Raw genomic sequence first — 21,505 nt, forward strand, 5'->3', positions numbered from 1 at the left:
ATCCATTCTGGGTAAAAATGAAGTATCTTACTTTGATTGTTTTCTATTAAAATTGTCAATTTTTTTTTTTTTTTTTTTTAACTCTTCTTAGCAAAGAGCAATTTCTCAAGCAAGAATTTTGCTAGGACTGATCTAATTGGGGACGAGAACTTAAAATGAGCTTTTATTGGCAGAGAGGTTTGAAACTCTCTTTCTAATCAAAACTCCATCCCACCAAAACAGGCTTAAATTTCAGGCAGTCTTTTCAAACAGCTCTTACACTAAAAAGGGAATTATCATAATTTTCACAATTTCACAGTATTATTCCAACCTCATAGTGTGGAAATAAATATATATAAAATATTATAATCTGATAATCCAGTTTTGTAGGCAAACAATATGACCATTGTTCTCCCCTCTAACCCTATGGTATGAAAAGCTGCCAATTAGGATGTTGCAATTATAGCATGTTCCACTAAAGAATAGATGGTATCATTTATGGCAAGTTGTGGCTTTTGTATCTCTCACACCTTTGTCAGAAAGCATCTCGTCATCTCGCTCAACTAAGCCTCCTTTTGTATTACAGAACTATAGCAAAGTTTACAGAGTTGACTTTCCCATTAGATTTGTTTATTCATTTATTCAACATAGATCTCATACCTTTAAAAATCTTGCAGTTCCAGTTATTTGATTCTCCTGCTTTGTTCCAGTCAAATCTAAGAATAGTTAATTGTCTTTCAGTTTTGCAGTGAGGTCAGTGTCTCACACTGAGATAAGTGTCTGAAGTGTGTGTGTGTGTGTGTGTGTGTGTGTGTGTGTGTCAGTTACCATTTTTAAATGTAAGGGAAAAAATGAATTACTTAATGATGCACAAAATAATGCACAAAAACACTTACATAATTCATATAACTTGCATATGAATGATTGTGTGAACAACTCTTGCAGTCAGTTTACCTAAACATGAATCCAATGATTTGAGAAGATTTGACACTATACGTGAATCATCACATCATTTGTGGAGTGCTCCAGTCTTACTCACCCACTTCATCTCCTGAAGTGGATTTATTTTGAGTGATTCTCGCCTTTGTTTGTGCTATCAGACCCAAAGAAGGGGACACCTATAATTATTATAATGCAGAACTTTAACATGACAAATAACTAAATAACTAACTAATTCTATATGTTTTAAACATGTGGCCTATTTTTACCTGCTAGCTAGCCTACTAGCTACGGCTAACACATTCACGGCCACATTTCCACTGCCGTAATACATTTTACAGACACAAAATATCCCACCATATGGAACAAATAAATTATGATTTTTATACAGTATGACTTTACAAACATAACTGGATGGAAACCTGAGTGAGTCTGACAACCAGTCAGAGACCACTATGATGACACACCAAATATGTTTGACGGATCCTTTTTGTCTTCTTCTAATGCCTCTTAAGGGGAAAGTAATCCAATAGTAACTGAAAGTAATCCGATTATGTTTGGCTAATCCAAAAGTTACGTTATTTTGGACAGGTAACTAGTAACTATAACAGATTACATTTAGAAAGTAACCTACCCAACCCTGCCTACGTTATACTGTTTATAGGCCTATACATGTTACGTAGCCTATATAGCTGTAAATGGTGCTGTATATTACTGCCATGCAAACACTTCAGTAGCCTACAAAAAGCATGAATGAATGGATGTATATGGCTGGGTGCTGAACATCCTTTCAACAGAGTTGTAAAGACTACACCAAACATTTGCATTTGACATTAAGGTCATCCTTCTCCAGACGGTGGTCTTACACAGACAGAAAGGCTTGTTGTGTAACTAATAGAGAGCTTTAGAGTAGCGGTGTGTAAATACGTATTAGGGGACAGCGGGTTGTGTTGTTATGTTCATTAATACATTCTTGTGCGGATTGGGGCAAGAGAGTGAGAGAGCTTTACATAATTGCATGCATGCTTTTTCACGTGAAATGCCCCTTTAAAAGTGGGATCAGTTAGGTTAGAGGCACATTGTAAAGCAAGCGGACAGTGAAGAGTAAGTAGATCTGTGATTTCTGCACTTTACTGGTGTGAAAAATCGGATTGAAGATGGTGTCTTCCTACCCTTTACCGGATGGTTTCTCAGACTTCGATGTATTCTCTTTGGGATCTTGTCTGCTAGTGGAGGGTGAGTGATGGAATTCATCCATAAATGCGGTAGCTATGCTTCTATATGCTATGTTAGACCTGATGATCTGTGTTCAGGGTTGGTGGCCTGTTTACGCACTCTTTAACAAAGAGTGGTAGCAGCGCAGTTACGTGACCTGATGCAATATGGATGAAATGCTGATTTTGTCCAGACAATTGCATGATATATCCTATAATTTCAACATTCAATAGTCTGGAATAACACATTATTATTGTTTAAACAGCCTTTCAAAAGAAAACTTTAAATGTTTACTTCAAATCTTGGAATATGCGCTCTGCTATGCACACTGCCACTGTGTTTATAACCTATTCTGTGTTATGTCCCTTAAAGGTCTTCTGGGATTCTTCCTGAATGCTGTGACAGTCGCTGCTTTCCTCAAAATAAGAGAGCTGAGAACCCCCAGCAATTTCCTAGTCTTGAGTTTGGCATTGGCCGATATGGGCATCTCTGCGAACGCAACCATTGCCGCTTTCTCCAGTTTTCTGAGGTGAGTGACATAGCATACTAATCCACCCCATCGCCTTATTCACTTTTTACTCACACTGACTCATTGTTGCAACGTTTTGCCACTGCAAAATACCATTAATTGAATATGGAATATTATATACTGGGGGTTCTCAATACCATAGCGGACCAACTCAAAGGAGAATATGTGTCTCTCTCTCTGACATATTCCAATCAATTGGCTAATCAATATCTCTGCATAGTTTTAGAGTAGTACACCAACGAGGTAGGGTCATAACAGACCTTCCGGGGACTATGCTGTGATGCATAAAGGCGGAGGATTTAGAACTCTTTAATCGGGGGGATGAACGATGATGCTCTGGGTTGGCGTCTAGGTGGTTTAGGATTAAAACAGGCACCAGATTCACTTCAAATTCAAATGGTTATTAATAGATGACCATGGCCAATGCAAAATATCATAAACAGACACTGGCCTTCCCTGCAGTCTAGTTCTATGCACTGTAAAGTGTTTGCCATTAATTTGACAGTATCTTGCAGGCATCTCGGTGGTGAGTAAAATTCTGTATTTCATATTGCTGTACACCTACTGTAATATAAATACAGTATCAAAGCAAGTACTGTGTAATGACACACACTACACTACCGCAAATTGACTGACGATATTATACTATAAAAATGTAACTGCTACCGTAATCGGAATGAATGAATTCATTAATTAATGGATGAATGAAATTCATTGAGGGGAGGAGTTTGTATTTCACTGTAATTACAAGTGATTAGTGCAAGCAGGTTGGCTGCTAGTATATTACAGTATATTAATTCATGTTTCGTGTTTTATATCACTTGCACTTCTAGAGGCCTTCTCAAAAGCTTCCAAACTGACAGAGACTACAGGGTAGAACAGACCAAAAGGACATGACATAATGCTCAACACTTAAAGCTTTGAGACTTGCTGCCATTTCAATCTGTTGACTATACATTTTAAATTGACAGAGTACTATAACTACATATGAGTTAAATTGGTACAGCATTCTCACTAATGGGTGCAACAAATATAGCTTCTTACAAGGTACGCCTCAAAATATGTTAATGAGCCAGAAACAACCATACCATGCATCTCCTAATGGTCAAAAGGTTTTTAGGGCTCAAACGACACAATACGGTACGGTACTGCATTCTGTGGGGTGGAATTACAGTACCATTTGAAATATGCCAATTTTCCCACAATGCACCATCATTTACAGTATGCTGCAGTAAAATGTTTTAAAGTTTATTTTTACTGTTGATAATACTAAAAATGACCATATAAATTACAGTTTTCTGTTACATTGTGCTCTACCAGTCTATCAATTCATTGTTGAACACAATAAAAATAATAACATAGTGTTAAGGCCTAATGTATTGTCTTTCCCCCTCTTTACTACTGTATGCCCTTCTCCAGGTACTGGCCCTATGGCTCAGATGGCTGCCAGACTCATGGCTTCCAGGGTTTCGTGACAGCTCTCGCCAGCATCCACTTCATTGCTGCCATTGCATGGGACAGATACCACCAGTACTGCACAAGTAAGTGGCATGAGTCTCATAGGTTTCTTAGGTCTCATACATCTCCATAGACACACGTGCACACACACACACACACACACACACACACACACACACACACACACACACACACACACACACACACACACACACACACACACACACACACACACACACACACACACACACACACACACACACACACACACACACACACACACACATCCCCAACAATAAATGTACACACACACACACATCCATCCCCAACAACAAATGCACAAACAAACACACACTAAACAGGACTAATCTTTGTGTGCAGCTGTTCTTGGGGCCTCACAGCATCCTAAAAGGCCATCTGGCCTAAGAGTCTATTGGTCTGTTATGAGGTCACTCATCTATATGGTTTTAATGACCTCTCACAAAGACATAATCTGCAGATTACACCCACACTGACACAATTTCTATTGTGTTTTGACCTTGTCAAACTATACATTGAGTGTACAAAACATTAAGGACCCTGCTCTTTGCATGACATAGACTGACCAGGTGAATCCAGGTGAAAGCTATGATCCCTTATGGATGTCACTTGTTAAATCCACTTCAATTAGTGTAGATGAAGGGGAGGAGACAGGATAAAGAATGATTTTTAAGCCTTAAGAATATTGAAACATTGATTGTGTGTGTGTGTGCCATTCAGAGGGTGAATGGGCAAGACAAAATATTTAAGTGGATTCGAACGGGGTATGGTATTAGGTGCAAGGTGCACCAGTTTGTATCAAGAACTGCAACGCTGCTGGGTGTTTCACGCTCAACAGATTCCTGTGTGTATCAAGAATGATCCACCACCCAAAGGACATCAGCCAACTTGACACAACTGTGGGAAGCATTGGAGTCAACATGGGCCAGCATCCCTGTGGAACGTTTTTGATATATACAGTTGAAGTCGGAAGTTTACATACACTTCAATCTATCAATCAATCAAGTTTATTTTATATAGCCCTTCGTACATCAGCTAATATCTCGAAGTGCTGTACAGAAACCCAGCCTAAAACCCCAAACAGCAAGCAATGCAGGTGTAGAAGCACGGTGGCTAGGAAAAACTCCCTAGAAAGGCCAAAACCTAGGAAGAAACCTAGAGAGGAACCAGGCTATGAGGGGTGGCCAGTCCTCTTCTGGCTGTGCCGGGTGGAGATTATAACAGAACATGGCCAAGATGTTCAAAATGTTCATAAATGACAAGCATGGTCAAATAATAATCAGAAATAAATGTCAGTTGGCTTTTCATAGCCGATCATTAAGAGTTGAAAATAGCAGGTCTGGGACAGGTAGGGGTTCCATAACCGCAGGCAGAACAGTTGAAACTGGAACAGCAGCAAGGCCAGGTGGACTGGGGACAGCAAGGAGTCATCATGCCCGGTAGTCCTGACGTATGGTCCTAGGGCTCAGGTCCTCCGAGAGAGAGAAAGAAAGAGAAAAGGAGAGAATTAGAGAGAGCCAAGATGTTCAAAATGTTCATAAATGACAAGCATGGTCAAATAATAATCAGGAATAGATGTCAGTTGGCTTTTCATAGCCGATCATTAAGAGTTGAAAACAGCAGGTCTGGGACAGGTAGGGGTTCCATAACCGCAGGCAGAACAGTTGAAACTGGAACAGCAGCAAGGCCAGGTGGACTGGGGACAGCAAGGAGTCATCATGCCCGGTAGTCCTGACGTATGGTCCTAGGGCTCAGGTCCTCCGAGAGAGAGAAAGAAAGAGAGAAGGAGAGAATTAGAGAGAGCATACTTAAATTCACACAGGACACTGGATAAGACAGGAGAAGTACTCCAGATATAACCAACTGACCCTAGCCCCCCGACACAAACTACTGCAGCATAAATACTGGAGGCTGAGACAGGAGGGGTCAGGAGACACTGTGGACCCATCCGATGATACCCCCGGACAGGGCCAAACAGGAAGGATATAACCCCACCCACTTTGCCAAAGCACAGCCCCCGCACCACTAGAGGGATATCTTCAACCACTTCAACTTACAATCCTGAGACAAGGCCGAGTATAGCCCACAAAGATCTCCACCACAGCACAAACCAGCACAAGCCAACCCAGACAGGAAGATCACGTCAGTAACTCAACCCACTCAAGTGACGCACCCCTCCTAGGGACGGCATGAAAGAGCACCATTAAGCCAGTGACTCAGCCCCTGTAATAGGGTTAGAGGTAGAGAATCCCAGTGGAGAGAGAGGAACCGGCCAGGCAGAGACAGCAAGGGCGGTTCGTTGCTCCAGAGCCTTTCCGTTCACCTTCACACTCCTGGGCCAGACTACACTCAATCATATGACCTACTAAAGAGATAAGTCTTCAGTAAAGACTTAAAGATTGAGACCGAGTCTGCGTCTCTCACATGGGTAGGCAGACCATTCCATAAAAATGGAGATCTATAGGAGAAAGCCCTGCCTCCAGCTATTTGCTTAGAAATTCTACGGACAATTAGGAGGCCTGCGTCTTGTGACCGTAGCGTACGTGTAGGTATGTACGGCAGGAGCAAGCCCATGTAACGCTTTATAGGTTAACAGTAAAACCTTGAAATCAGCCCTTGCCTTAACTTCTTCAGGCTGCAAGCCCGACATCGGGATCAATATGACAACAGCCTGTCCAAGTGCAGAGCGCGAAATTCAAAATCTATTTTTGTAAAATATTTAACTTTCACACATTAACAAGTCCAATACAGCATTTGAAAGATAAACATCTTGTCAATCCAGCCAACATGTCCGATTTTTTAAATGTTTTACAGAGAAAACACCACATATATTTATGTTAGGTCACCACCAAATAAAAAAAGACAGAAAGACATTTTTCACAGCACAAGTAGGCTGCATTTAGCATGCACAAGCCAACCTAACTAACCTAGAACCAACCTAAATAACCTAGAAAAAACTACCTCAGATGACAGTCCTATAACATGTTACACAATAAATCTATGTTTTGTTAAAAAAAAATGCATATTTTAGCTATAAATCAGTTTTACATTACTGCTACCATCATAGCTACAGTAAGAAATCGCACGGGAGTAGCCAGAGAAAATACAGACACCAACGTCAACTACCTTATTACACTTCAGAAAACATTTCAGAGAAATATATGGTGGATAGCTAATGAAAGAGAAAGATCTTGTGAATACAGACAATATTTCAGATTCTTTAAATGTTTTACAGCGAAAACACCACATATATTCATGTTAGCTCACCACCAAATACAAAAAGAGAGACACTTATTTTTCACAGCACCGGTAGCATGCAGCTAGCATGCAGCTAGCATGCAAAGCCAACCTAACTAACCTAGAACTAACCTAAATAACCTAGAAAAAACTCCCTCAGATGACAGTCCTATAACATGTTACACAATAAATCTATGTTTTGTTCAAAAAAAATGCATATTTTAGCTATAAATCAGTTTTACATTACTGCTACCATCATAGCTACAGTAAGAAATCGCACGGCAGTAGCCAGAGAAAACAGACACCAACGTCTACTTCTAATTTCACATCAGAAAAGATTTCAGAAAAATATATGGTGGATAGCTAATGAAAGAGAAAGATCTTGTGAATACAGACAATATTTCCGATTTCTGAAGTGTTTTACAGCGAAAACACAATATATCGTTATATTAGCTTACTACAATAGCTAGCACACAGCAGCATTGATTCTAGTCAAACGCTAGCGATAGCACAGTTCGACAGATATATGAAAAAGCATCCCAAATTGGGTCCTTATCTTTGTTGATTTTCCATCAGAATGTTCTCCAAAGGGTCCTTTGTTCAGAACCGTGTTCATTTGGACCTAGAACGAACGATGTCCCTGTTGAATTAGCATGACACACTGGCCATGCCATGCTAACCTCTCCGTCTTGACAAAATTCTTGCGTCGCATCACGTCTAAAGTCCAGAATAAATTTCAATAATATAATTAAAGTATATTGAAAAAACATACTTTAGGATGATTTTGTGACATGTATCAAAGAAAATCGAAGCTGGAGGTCATATTCACCTATAACGAGTGTTTTCCAGGAGCGCGGTCCAGTTCCTACTTCGCGCCCAGAAAAAATTATAAAGTGCGCACTTATCACTCAAAGAGGTTCCTTTCAGTCCCTGACAGAGATAATCAAGTCCTTTTTTCTCTCACTTCCGCATGACAACCAGGGGAAGATGTGTGACGTGTTTGTACAGTCCCAAGTGCCAAGGCCTTTTATAGAGAGTATCTTGAAGAGAGACATAGCTTCTTGGAAAATTCACTTTTTCCAGAAAATGGGCTGTAAAAAGAGTTATGTTTCACTTAGAGAAATAATTAAACCTGTTTTAGAAACTAGAAGGTGTTTTATATCCAAAGGTAATAAATAATATGCATATTGTACGAGCAAGAATTGAGTACGAGGCCGTTTGAAATGGGCACCTTTTTTCTGGCTACTCAATAATTTCCCTTGCAGCCATAAGAGGTTAACAGGAAGCCAGTGTATGGAAGCTAGCACTGGAGTAATATGATCAAATTTCTTGGTTCTAGTCAGGATTCTAGCAGCCGTATTTAGCACTAACTGAAGTTTATTTAGTGCTTTATCCGTGTAGCCGGAAAGTAGAGCATTGCAGTAGTCTAACCTAGAAGTAACAAATGCATGGATGAATTTTTCTGCATCATTTTTGGACAGAAAGTCTCAGATTTTTGCAATGTTACGTAGATGGAAAAAAGCTGTCCTTGAAACAGTCTTGATATGTTCGTCAAAAGAGAGATCAGGGTCAAGAGTAACGCCGAGGTCCTTCACAGTTTTATTTGAGACGACTTTACAACCATTAAGATTAATTGTCAGATTTAACAGAAGATCTCTTTGTTTCTTGGGACCTAGAACAAGCATCTCTGTTTTGTCCGAGTTTAAAAGTAGAATGTTTTCAGCCATCCACTTCCTTATTTCTGAAACACAGGCTTCTAGCGAGGGCAATTTTGGGGCTTCACCATGTTTCATTGAAATGTACGTTTTTTTACTTTTTAATTACCGTTTATATTTTTAGTTTTTCCATCACAACTTTTTTCCATCATTCAACTTTTTCACTCCGGACGCTTTATCTGGACATGGTCCAGTAACTTTCTACTTTTACCATGTTTCATTGAAATGTACAGCGGTGTGTCATCCGCATAGCAGTGAAAGTTAACATTATGTTTTCGAATAACATCCCCAAGAGATAAAATATATAGTGAAAACAATAGTGGTCCTAAAACGGAACCTTGAGGAACACCGAAATGTACAGTTGATTTGTCAGAGGACAAACCATTCACAGAGACAAACTGATATCTTTCCGACAGATAAGATCTAAACCAGGCCAGAACTTGTCCGTGTAGACCAATTTGGGTTTCCAGTCTCTCCAAAAGAATGTGGTGATCGATGGTGTCAAAGGCAGCACTAAGGTCAAGTAGCACGAGGACAGATGCAGAGCCTCGGTCTGACGCCATTAAAAGGTCATTTACCACCTTCACAAGTGCAGTCTCAGTGCTATGAGGGGGTCTAAAACCAGACTGAAGCATTGTTTGTCTTCAGGAAGGCAGTGAGTTGCTGCGCAACAGCTTTTTCAATTTTTTTTGAGAGGAATGGAAGATTCGATATAGGCCGATAGTTTTTTATATTTTCCGGGTCAAGGTTTGGCTTTTTCAAGAGAGGCTTTATTACTGCCACTTTTAGTGAGTTTGGTACACATCCGGTGGATAGAGAGCCGTTTATTATGTTCAACATAGGAGGGCCAAGCACATGAAGCAGCTCTTTCAGTAGTTTAGTTGGAATAGGATCCAGTATGCAGCTTGAAGGTTTAGAGGCCATGATTATTTTCATCATTGTGTCAAGAGATATAGTACTAAAACACTTGAGTGTCTCTCCCGATCCCAGGCCCTGGCAGAGCTGTGCAGATCCAGGACAGCTAAGCCCTGGAGGATTACGCAGATTTAAAGAGGAGTCCGTAATTTGCTTTCTAATGATCATGATCTTTTCCTCAAAGAAGTTCCTCAAATTTATTACTGCTGAAGTGAAAGCCATCCTCTCTTGGGGAATGCTGCTTTTTAGTTAGCTTTGCAACAGTATCAAAAAGAAATTTTGGACTGTTCTTATTTTCCTCAATTAAGTTGGAAAAGTAGGATGATCGAGCAGCAGTGAGGGCTCTTCGATACTGCACGGTACTGTCTTTCCAAGCTAGTCGAAAGACTTCCAGTTTGGTGTGACGCCATTTCCGTTCCAATTTTCTGGAAGCTTGCTTCAGAGCTCGGGTATTTTCTGTATACCAGGGAGCTAGTTTCTTATGACAAATGTTTTTCGTTTTTAGGGGTGCAACTGCATCTAGGGTATTGCGCAAGGTTAAATTGAGTTCCTCAGTTAGGTGGTTAACTGATTTTTGTCCTCTGATATCCTTGGGTAGGCAGAGGGAGTCTGGAAGGGCATCAAGGAATCTTTGTGTTGTCTGAGAATTTATAGCACGACTTTTGATGCTCCTTGGTTGGGGTCTGAGCAGATTATTTGTTGTGATTGCAAACGTAATAAAATGGTGGTCCGATAGTCCAGGATTATGAGGAAAAACATTAAGATCTACAACATTTATTCCATGGGACAAAACTAGGTCCAGAGTATGACTGTGGCAGTGAGTAGGTCCAGAGACATGTTGGACAAAACCCACTGAGTCGATGATGGCTCCGAAAGCCTTTTGGAGTGGGTCTGTGGACTTTTCCATATGAATATTAAAATCACCAAAAATTAGAATATTATCTGCTATGACTCAAGGTCCGATAGGAATTCAGGGAACTCAGAGAGGAACGCTGTATATGGCCCAGGAGGCCTGTAAACAGTAGCTATGAGTAGGCTGCATAGATTTCATGACTAGAAGCTCAAAAGACGAAAACGTCATTTTCTTTTTTGTAAATAGAAATTTGCTATCGTAAATGTTAGCAACACCTCCGCCTTTGCGGGATGCACGGGGGATATGGTCACTAGTGTAACCAGGAGGTGAGGCCTCATTTAACACAGTAAATTCATCAGGCTTATGCCATGTTTCAGTCAGGCCAATCACATCAACATTATGATCAGTGATTAGTACATTGACTATAACTGCCTTTGAAGTGAGGGATCTAACATTAAGTAACCCTATTTTGAGATGTGAGGTATCACTATCGCTTTCAATAATGGCAGGAATGGAGGAGGTCTTTATCCTAATGAGATTGCTAAGGCGAACACCGCCATGTTTAGTTTTGCCCAACCTAGGTCGAGGCACAGACACAGTCTCAATGGGGATGGCTGAGCTGACTACACTGACTATGCTAGTGGCAGACTCCACTAAGCTCGCAGGTTGGCTAAAAGCCTGCTGCCTGGCCTGCACCCTATTTCATTGTGGAGCTAGGGGAGTTAGAGCCCTATCTATGTTGGTAGATAAGATGAGAGCACTCCTCCAGCTAGGATGGAGTCCGTCACTCCACAGCAGGTCAGGCTTGGTCCTGTTTGTGGGTGAGTCCCAGAAAGAGGGCCAATTATCTACAAATTCTATCTTTTGGGAGGGGCAGAAAACAGTTTTCAACCAGCGATTGAGTTGTGAGACTCTGCTGTAGAGCTCGTCACTCCCCCTAACTGGGAGGGGGCCAGAGACAATTACTCGATGCCGACACATCTTTCTAGCTGATTTACACGCTGAAGCTATGTTGTGCTTGGTGACCTCTGACTGTTTCATCCTAACATCTTTGGTGCCGACGTGGATAACAATATCTCTATACTCTCTACACTCGCCAGTTTTAGCTTTAGCCAGCACCATCTTCAGATTAGCCTTAACGTCGGTAGCCCTGCCCCCTGGTAAACAGTGTATGATCGCTGGGTGATTCGTTTTAAGTCTAATACTGCGGGTAATGGAGTCGCCAATGACTAGGGTTTTCAATTTGTCAGAGCTAATGGTGGGAGCCTTCGGCGTCTCAGACCCCGTAACGGGAGGAGTAGAGACAAGAGAAGACTCGGCCTCAGACTCCGACTCGCTACTTAATGGGGAAAAGCGGTTGAAAGTTTCTGTCGGCTGAATGAGCGACACCAGTTGAGCATTCCTACAGCATTTCCCTCCAGAAGCCATGAGAAAGTTGTCCGGCTGTGGGGACTGTGTGGGGGGGTTTATACTACTATCTGTACTTACTGGTGGCACAGACGCTGTTTCATCCTTTCCTACACTGAAATTACCCTTGCCTAACGATTGCGTCTGAAGCTGGGCTTGCAGCACAGCTATCCTCGCCGTAAGGCGATCGTTCTCCTGTATATTATGAGTACAGCGACTGCAATTAGAAGACATCATGTTAATGTTACTACTTAGCTTCGGCTGTTGAAAGTGCTGACGAACCATGTCCAGATAAAGCGTCCGGAGTGAAAAAGTTGAATGAGGGAAAAAAGTTGTGATGGAAAAACTAAAAATATAAATGGTAATTAAAAAGTAAAAAGAAAAAAAACGTAAAGTTGTCAGCTAGCAGAGTAAGGTTGGCAACAAAACGCACAGCAACAAAACGCACAGCAACACGTCTGCAAAAAAAAAAAAAAGAAAACTTAGGTTGGAGTCATTAAAACTCGTTTATCAATCACTCCACACATGTTTTGTTAACAAACTATAGTTTTGACAATTTGGTAAGGACATCTACTTTGTGCATCATTTTTACAACAATTGTTTACAGACAGATTATTTCACTTATAATTCACTGTATCACAATTCCAGTGGGTCAGAAGTTTACATACACTAAGTTGACTGTTCCTTTAAACAGCTTGGAAAATTCCAGAAAATTATGTCATGGCTTTAGAAGTTTCTAATAAGCTAATTGACATCATTTGAGTCAATTGGAGGTGTACCTGTGGATGAATTTCAAGGCCTACCTTCAAACTCAGTGCCTCTTTTCTTGACATCATGGAAAAATCAAAAGAAATCAGCCAAGACCTCATAAAAAAAACTGTAGACCTCCACAGGTCTGGTTCATTCTTGGGAGAAATTTCCAAATGCCTGAAGGTACCACGTTCATCTGTAGAAACAATAGTACGCAAGTATAAACACATGGGACAACGCAGCCGTCATACCGCTCAGGAAGGAGACGCATTCTGTCTCCTAGAGATGAAGGTACTTTGGTGCGAAAAGATCAAATCAATCCCAGAAAAACAGCATAGGACCTTGTGAAGATGCTGGAGGAAACAGGTACAAAAGTATCTACATCCACAGTAAAATGAGTCCTATATCAACACAACCTGAAAGGCCGCTCAGGAAGAAGCCACTGCTCCAAAACCGCCATAAAAAAGACAGCCTACGGTTTGCAACTGCACATGGGGACAAATATCGTACTTTTTGGAGAAATGTCCTCTGGTCTGATGAAACAAAAATATAACTATTTGGCCATTTTGACCATTGTTATGTTTGGAGGGAAAAGGGGACGCTTGCAAGCCAAAGAACACCATCCCGACCGTGAAGCACGGCGGGGCAGCATCATATTGTGGGGTTGCTTTGCTGCAGGAGGGACTGGTACACTTCACAAAATAGATGGCATCATGAGGGAAGAAAATTACATGGATATATTGAAGCAACATCTCAAGACATCAGTCAGGAAGTTAAAGCTTGGTCGCAAATGAGTCTTCCAAATGTACAAATACCCCAAGCATACTTCCAAAGTTGTGGCAAAATGGCTTAAGGACAACAAAGTCAAGGTATTGGAGTGGCTAACAAAAAGCCCTGACCTCAATCCCATAGAAAATGTGTGGGCAGAACTGAAAAAGCATGTGCGAGCAAGGAGGCATACACACCTGACTCAGTTACACCAGCTCTGTCAGGAGGAATGGGCCAAAATTCACTCTATTGTGGGAAGCTTGTGGAAGGCTAACCGAAACGTTTGACCCAAGTTAAACAATTTAAAGGCAATGCTACCAAATACTAATTGAGTGTATGTAAACTTCTGACCCGCTTGCAATGTGATGAAAGAAATAAAAGCTGAAACAAACCACTCTACTATTATTCTGACATTTCACATTCTTAAAATAAAGTGGTGATCCTAACTGACCTAAAACAGGGAATTTTTACTTGGATTAAATGTCAGGAATTGTAAAAAAAAAAAATTAAGATTTTAAATGTATTTGGTTAAGGTGTATGTAAACTTCCGATTTCAACTGTATATATATACAGACAAGGTGGGGGGGTATAGAAAAGATAGTATACAGAAGACCAAGTCTATATTATGGCAAGGATAGCTCAAATAAGTAAAGAGAAATGACAGTCCATCATTACTTTAAGACATGAAGGTCAGTCAATATGGAAAAGTTCAAGAACTTTGAAAGTTTCTTCAAGTGCAGTTTCAAAAACCATCAAGTGCTATGATGAAACTGTCTCTCATGCGAATCGCCAAAGGAATGTAAGAGCCAGAGTTACCTCTGCTGCAGGGATAAGTTCATTAGAGTTACCAGTCTCAGAAATTGCAGCCCAAATAAATGATTTACAGAGTTCAAGTAACAGACATGTCTCAACATCAATTGTTCAGAGGAAACTGTGTGAATCAGGCCTTCATGATTGAATTGCTGCAAAGAAACCACTACCAAAGGACACCAATAATAAGAAGAGACTTGCTTGGGCCAAGAAACATGAGCAATGGACATTAGACCGGTGGAAATTTGTCCTTTGGTCTGGAGTCCAAAACCTCCCTGTCTTTGTGAGATGTGTGGGTGAACGGATGTATTTCCCACCGTAAAGCATGGAGGAGGAGGTATTACGGTGTGGGGGTGCTTTGCTGGTGACACTGTCAGTGATTAATTTAGAATTCAAGGCACCCTTAACCAGCATGGCAACCACAGCACTCTGCAGCGATACGCCATCCCATCTGGTTTGGGCTTAGTGGGACTATCATTTGATTTTCAACAGGACAATGACCTAACACACCTCCGGGCTGTGTTAAGGCTATTTTACCAAGAAGGAGAGTGATGGAGTGCTTCATCAGATGACCTGGCCTCCACAACCCCTCGACCTCAACCAAAATGAGATAGTTTGAGATGAGTCAGACCGCAGAGTGAAGCAAAAACAGCCAACAAGTGCTCAGCATATGTGGGAAGTCCTTCAAGACCATTGGAAAAGCATTCCAGGTGAAGCTGGTTGAGAGAATGCCAAAGCTGTCATTAAGGCAAAGGGTGGCTATTTGAAGAATCTCACATGTAGAATATATTTTGATTTGTTTAAAATTTTTGGGGTTACTACTCCATATGTGTTATTTCATAGTTTTGAAGGCACTATATATATACAGTGGGGAGAACAAGTATTTGATACACTGCCGATTTTGCAGGATTTAGAGGTCTGTAATTTTTTATTATAGGTACACTTCAACTGTGAGAGACGGAATCTAAAACAAAAATCCATAAAAGCACATTGTATGATTTTTACGTAATTAATTTGCTTTTTATTGCATGACATAAGTATTTGATAACCTACCAACCAGTACGAATTCCGGCTCTCACAGACCTGTTAGTTTTTCTTTAAGAAGCCCTCCTGTTCTCCACTCATTACCTGTATTAACTGCACCTGTTTGAACTCATTACCTGTATAAAAGACACCTGTCCACACACTCAATCAAACAGACTCCAACCTCTCCACAATGGCCAAGACCAGAGAGCTGTGTAAGGACATCAGGGATAAAATTGTAGACCTGCACAAGGCTGGGATGGGCTACAGGACAATAGGCAAGCAGCTTGGTGAGAAGGAAACAACTGTTGGCGCAATTATTAGAAAATGGAAGAAGTTCAAGATGACGGTCAATCACCCTCGGTCTGGGGCTCCATGAAAGATCTCACCTCCTGGGGCATCAATGATCATGAGGAAGGTGAGGGATCAGCCCAGAACTACACGGCAGGACCTGAATGAAGAGAGCTGGGACCACAGTCTCAAAGAAAACCATTAGTAACACACTACGCCGTCATGCATTAAAATCCTGCAGCGCACGCAAGGTCCCCCTGCTCAAGCCAGCGCATGTCCAGGCCCGTCTGAAGTTTGCCAATGACCATCTGGATGATCCAGAGGAGGAATGGGAGAAGGTCATGTGGTCTGATGTGACAAAAGTAGAGCTTTTTGGTCTAAACTCCACTCGCCGTGTTTGGAGGAAGAAGAAGGATGAGTACAACCCCAAGAACACCATCCCAACTGTGAAGCATGGAGGTGGAAACATCATTCTTTGGTGATGCTTTTCTGCAAAGGGGACAGGACGACTGCACCGTATTGAGGGGAGGATGGATGGGGCCATGTATCGCGAGATCTTGGCCAACAACCTCCTTGCCTCAGTAAGAGCATGGGTTTTCTAATGATCAATTAACCTTTTAAAATGATAAACTTGGATTAGCTAACACAACGTGCCATTGGAACGCAGGAGTGATGGTGGCTGATAATGGGCCTCTGTACGCCTATGTAGATATTCCATAAACAAATCTGCCGTTTACAGCTACAATAGTCATGTATTTCTATGGTTGTGCTTTTCATCAGGGACAAAGCTACAGTGGAGCAGTGCCATCACTCTGGCTATTTTCATCTGGCTGTTCACCGCCTTCTGGTCCGCCATGCCCCTCATCGGCTGGGGAGAGTATGACTACGAACCCCTCAGGACATGCTGTACCCTTGACTACAGCAAAGGAGACAGGTGACAAACACACCCACGTTTCAAGTTTCAGGTTTCAAGTTTTTAATGTCACATGCACAAGTACAGTTAAATGCCTTTCTTGCAATCTCTAAACCCAACTTTGCAGTAATCAATAACAATATAATACTACAAATAACAAGGTAGAACAAAAACACACAATATAAAAATAATAATAATAATAATAATAAAACAATTATGTAAGTAAGCATATTATACACACGGTCAGTTTCAGAACCATATTTACAATGTGCAGGGATACTGGAGTGATAGCGGTAGATATGTATAGAGGTAAGGTGACTTGGCATCAGGATATATGTAGAGTAGTGTGTGAAATCAATAGAGTTATATTTTCTGGGTGATTTTCTGGCTACTCACTCCAGAGAAAGCTTCAAACTGTAACTAGTGTCTGCAACCTGGTTCAGGTTATCATTCAACCAACCAGGGTAGTTACAAAAAGCACAGGAATGAAATCATCAACATGTATTGATCACATATTTACTAATGCTGCAGACATTTGTTTGAAAGCAGTATTCAAATCCATCGGATGTAGTGATCAAAATATAGTAGCCATATCTAGGAAAACCAAAGTTCCAAAGACTGGGCCTAATATAGTGTATAAGAGGTAATATTTGGGGCGGCAGGTAGCCTCGTGGTTAGAGCGTTGGACTTGTAACCGAAAGGTTGCACAATCAAATCCCTGAACTGACAAGGTAAAAAACTGTCGTTCTGCCCCTGAACAAGGCAGTTAACCCACTGTTCCTAGGCCGTCATTGAAAATAAGAATTTGTCCTTAACTGACTTGCCTAGTTAAATAAAGGTAATATATATATATATATGTTTTGTGGCTATTCCTATGTTTTTGAAAGGCAAACCCCACTCCATCATTCACTGAATCAGATGATTTATTCATTACAAAACCCACTGATATTGCCAACTACTTTAATGATTTTTTCATTGGCCAGATTAGCAAATTTAGGCATGACATGCAAGCAACAAATGCTGACACTTCACATCCAAATATACTGTATCTGACCAATTAATAAAAGACAAGCATTGCATTTTTGAAATCTGTAAAGTGTAAAGTGGTGAAAAAAATATTGTTGTCTATCAACACTGACAAGCCACCGGGGTCTGACATCTTGGATGGAAAATTACTGACGATAATAGCAGATGATATTGCCACTCCTATTTGCCATATCTTCAATTTCAGCCTACCATAAAGTGTGTGCCCTCAGGCCTGGAGGAAATAAAAAGTTATTCCCCTACCTAAGGATAGTAAAGCCACATTTACTGGCTCAAATAGCCGACCAGTCAGCCTGTTACCAACCCTTCGTAAACTTTTGGGAAAAATGGTGTTTGACCAGATACAATGCCATTCTACAGTAACAGATTTTTAGCACGAAGGACATTCAACAAACATGGCACTTACACAAATGACGGCTGAGAGAAATTTATGATAAAAAGATTGTCGGGCTGTTTTGTTAGACTTCAATGCGGCTTTTGACATTATCGATCATAGTCTACTACTGGAAAAATGAATGTGTTATGGCTGTACACCAACTGCTATATTGTGGATAAAGAGTTACCTGTCTAACAGAACACAGAGGGTGTTATTTAATGGAAGCCTCTCCAACAAAATCCAGGTAGATTCAGGAATTGCCCAGGGTAGCTGTCTAGGCCCCTTACTTTTCTCAGTCTTTACTAACGACATGCCACTGGCTTTCAGAATGGGTGGCAAGGAATAAGTTTGTCCTAAATATTTCATAAACTAAAAGCATTGTATTTGGGACAAATCATTCACAAAACCCAAAATCTCAACTAAATATTGTAATAAACAGTCCCTCCAGGATTTATCAACATTTTGTGATTTCTGCAGCCAAAAATGCTTGATTTTGCGGCAGCTTTTCTGAAATTTCTGCAATACATTTTGCAATTTCTTTTTTTACATAAAGCAATAAAAGTCAAATGTGCTAAATTTTAGGATGATTTTAAGCAGAATACATAATATAAAAAGTGTAAAAGGGCAAATGTTTATGTTTCTGAATAACAATGAGCAACAGCTAAATGTGCATTTTAAAGTGAGGCATGGGGAGGGGCTCTACACAGGGTTTGCCAGCACAGATAGTCTACGATATTTTGAGTGTGAGGATTTTGGGCATAAGAGCTTTGCGTGCCCACATAAAGGCCGTAGACAAGGTGAGGGCACAAGCGCCAGTGGGGGAAATCGAGGTCAACGTGCAGGGGGTAATGAGATGCAGACAGCAGAGGCTGGGCCTAGTCATGCCAGGGATGGTGGTGTTAATGAGGCTGGGCCTAGTCATGCAAGAGATGGTGGTGTAAATGAGGCTGGGCCTAGTCAGGCTAGAGATGGCGGGGTAGCTGAGGCTGGGTCTAGTCATGCTATGGATGGTGGTGTAGATGATGCTGGGCCTAGTCATGCTATGGAGGGTGGTGTAGATTAGGCTGGGTCTAGTCAGGTTATGCTAGTGGATGAGGAGAGTATAGTGAGGAAGTGTAAGAGACTAGGGGGGGAGGAGGAGGGTGTCAAGCGGAAAAGGAAAAAGGGTGTGGTCAAAGGCACCATGGAACCTTTGCCTGGTGCTGGCGGGAAGGCCCTGACCAAAGAGGAAGGACAGGTGGTCAGGATGGGAGATGGAGATGAGGAGGAAAGTGAGTCTGAGGAAGAGGATGAGGAGTTATTTTTTTCAGACTCCTCTTCAATGGGTTCGGAGCTGACAGCCAGTCAAGCAGAGGGGTCAAAGTACATGTTGAGAGAACTGACAAGGTTCCTGAATGAGACCAATGGGGAAAAAGTTCATCTTTAGGCTTTTTTTTCTGATCCGGGAAAGTTTGTAAGATCAGTACAAAATACTATAAAAATGAGGGGCATGGTGTCCTCTCACCCAGGAAACGGTTTAGGTTGAGGAAGTGGGTCACAACAGTGCGTAAGGGTCTACCTTCAGACACTGTTTAGATGTATAGTTTCTTTAACACTCCCACTGACACTGAATGAGGCTCTTCCCCATTTCTGTCTTTCATAAAAATCCATTGTACAGTTCCAGTCCCCGCCAACAACCAGCGTCTCCTCAGGCGCTACCTGTGAGAGTTCCTGTCTAAGACACCCAAATAGAACCCCCCTCTCTCTCCCTGTGTTAGGCGCATACACATTTATAAAGACAAAACCCATGTTGTTGATTTCTACTTTTACAACAAGCAGCCTACTCCTACACACCTCCTTTGAGGAGCAAATCTTTACAGACAGACCTGATACAAACAGGACTGCCACCACTGCACTAAAATTTGTCCCATGGCTCAACACGTTTGCCCCTTTCCACCAGAGCCGCCAATCGACTTATTCAACACATCACTATGCATCTCCTGCAGAAACGACACCAGTACTTTTTTTTGTTTTACATATTCACCCAACACACTCTTTCCCGCATCTCTGGCACCATTTATATTAAGCGAGCCTACCCGAAGAGTCTCCATAAGAAGTGAGAGAAAAGCCAGCAAAGAAAGAGACCAATAGCAAAGCTCAAAAAGCACCTGTGTCTTAACAGGTCGAATAAACTGGTCAAACTAAGTAGAGAATCAATCTTCAGGATGTTGTTATCATAACTATCCAATAACCTTCCAACCGGAGAATTCCTTTGTGTCTCTAGAAGTTATGGAAAGCAAGACGTTATCGTTTGGAACGCGCATGACCAGGAACTGGCATTCTGCCAGACCAATGACTGAAACACCTCCCAACCGGCCCCACATCACACTAGAGGCTTCATTCTACGTTCTACAGACTGTTGACATCTAGTGTAAGGCGTAAGAAGTGCAAACAGATCCATATCTTACAGGGAATTGAATAGGCGATGAGTTGAACATTGACCAGTCTCAGAATTCTCACTTCCTGTTTGGATTTTTTCTCAGGTTTTTGCCTGCCATATGAGTTCTGTTATACTCACAGACATAATTCAAACAGTTTTAGAAACTTCAGAGTGTTTTATATCCAATAGTAATAATAATATGCATATATTAGCATCTGGGACAGAGTAGGAGGCAGTTCACTATGGGCACGCAATTCATCCAAAAGTGAAAATGCTGCCCCCTCTATCACAAAGAAGTTAAGGTAAGGAACAATAGGAGCCTAACAGGAGTGAAGGCATCATTGGCAGGGGGTATGTGGGGCGGAGAGTATGGTGGGTTTTAGATGGAGGGGGCTTTACAAACCCCCAGTACCAAAGATGTCAGGGGACCTCCAGTGGAGGTTTCTTCATGGAGCCCTGGCCACTAACAGCTGGTTGGTACGGGTTGAACTGGGAATTGGGCAGGGGTGTCCTTTCTGTGTTATGAAAGAAACTGTTATTCATGTGTTTTCTGTGTGCGCCAGGTTAATGCAATTAATGTCTCTGTTGGAATGTCTGTGTGAGAGGTTTGGGGTAGTTATTACTGTTGGGATGTTTATAATGGGTACAGGTATTCAAATAAGGAGAAGGCCAAATATCTTTTGTTGAATTTTCTGTTTGCTCAGGCTAAGTTGGCTATTTGGCCAACAAGGAGGAACAGGGTCAAAGGTGGGGGGATAACAGACCATTTACTATTATTTAATGGGATGGTCTCTGCGCGCCTTAGGGTAGAATTTGAGTTCTATA

General features: G+C 41.4%; 1 protein-coding gene across 2 annotated transcripts in view; it reads left to right on the plus strand.

The window, feature by feature from the left end:
• Positions 1 to 1,765: 1,765 nt before the first annotated feature.
• Positions 1,766 to 21,505, plus strand: part of LOC139570600 (RPE-retinal G protein-coupled receptor-like) — a 40,346-nt gene continuing 20,606 nt past the window's right edge. The window contains exons 1-4 of one of the 2 annotated variants that reach the window (XM_071392586.1): positions 1,766 to 2,154; positions 2,506 to 2,662; positions 4,082 to 4,203; positions 16,709 to 16,862. In XM_071392586.1, the coding sequence (XP_071248687.1) occupies positions 2,076 to 2,154; positions 2,506 to 2,662; positions 4,082 to 4,203; positions 16,709 to 16,862 (512 nt within the window). In that variant the 5' untranslated portion in view covers positions 1,766 to 2,075. The remainder of the gene's footprint in view (positions 2,155 to 2,505; positions 2,663 to 4,081; positions 4,204 to 16,708; positions 16,863 to 21,505) is intronic. The other variant, XM_071392585.1, reaches the window with a different exon arrangement.

This window comes from Salvelinus alpinus, chromosome 3, assembly GCF_045679555.1.
Source record: "Salvelinus alpinus chromosome 3, SLU_Salpinus.1, whole genome shotgun sequence".
Taxonomy (NCBI): Eukaryota; Metazoa; Chordata; class Actinopteri; order Salmoniformes; family Salmonidae; genus Salvelinus; species Salvelinus alpinus.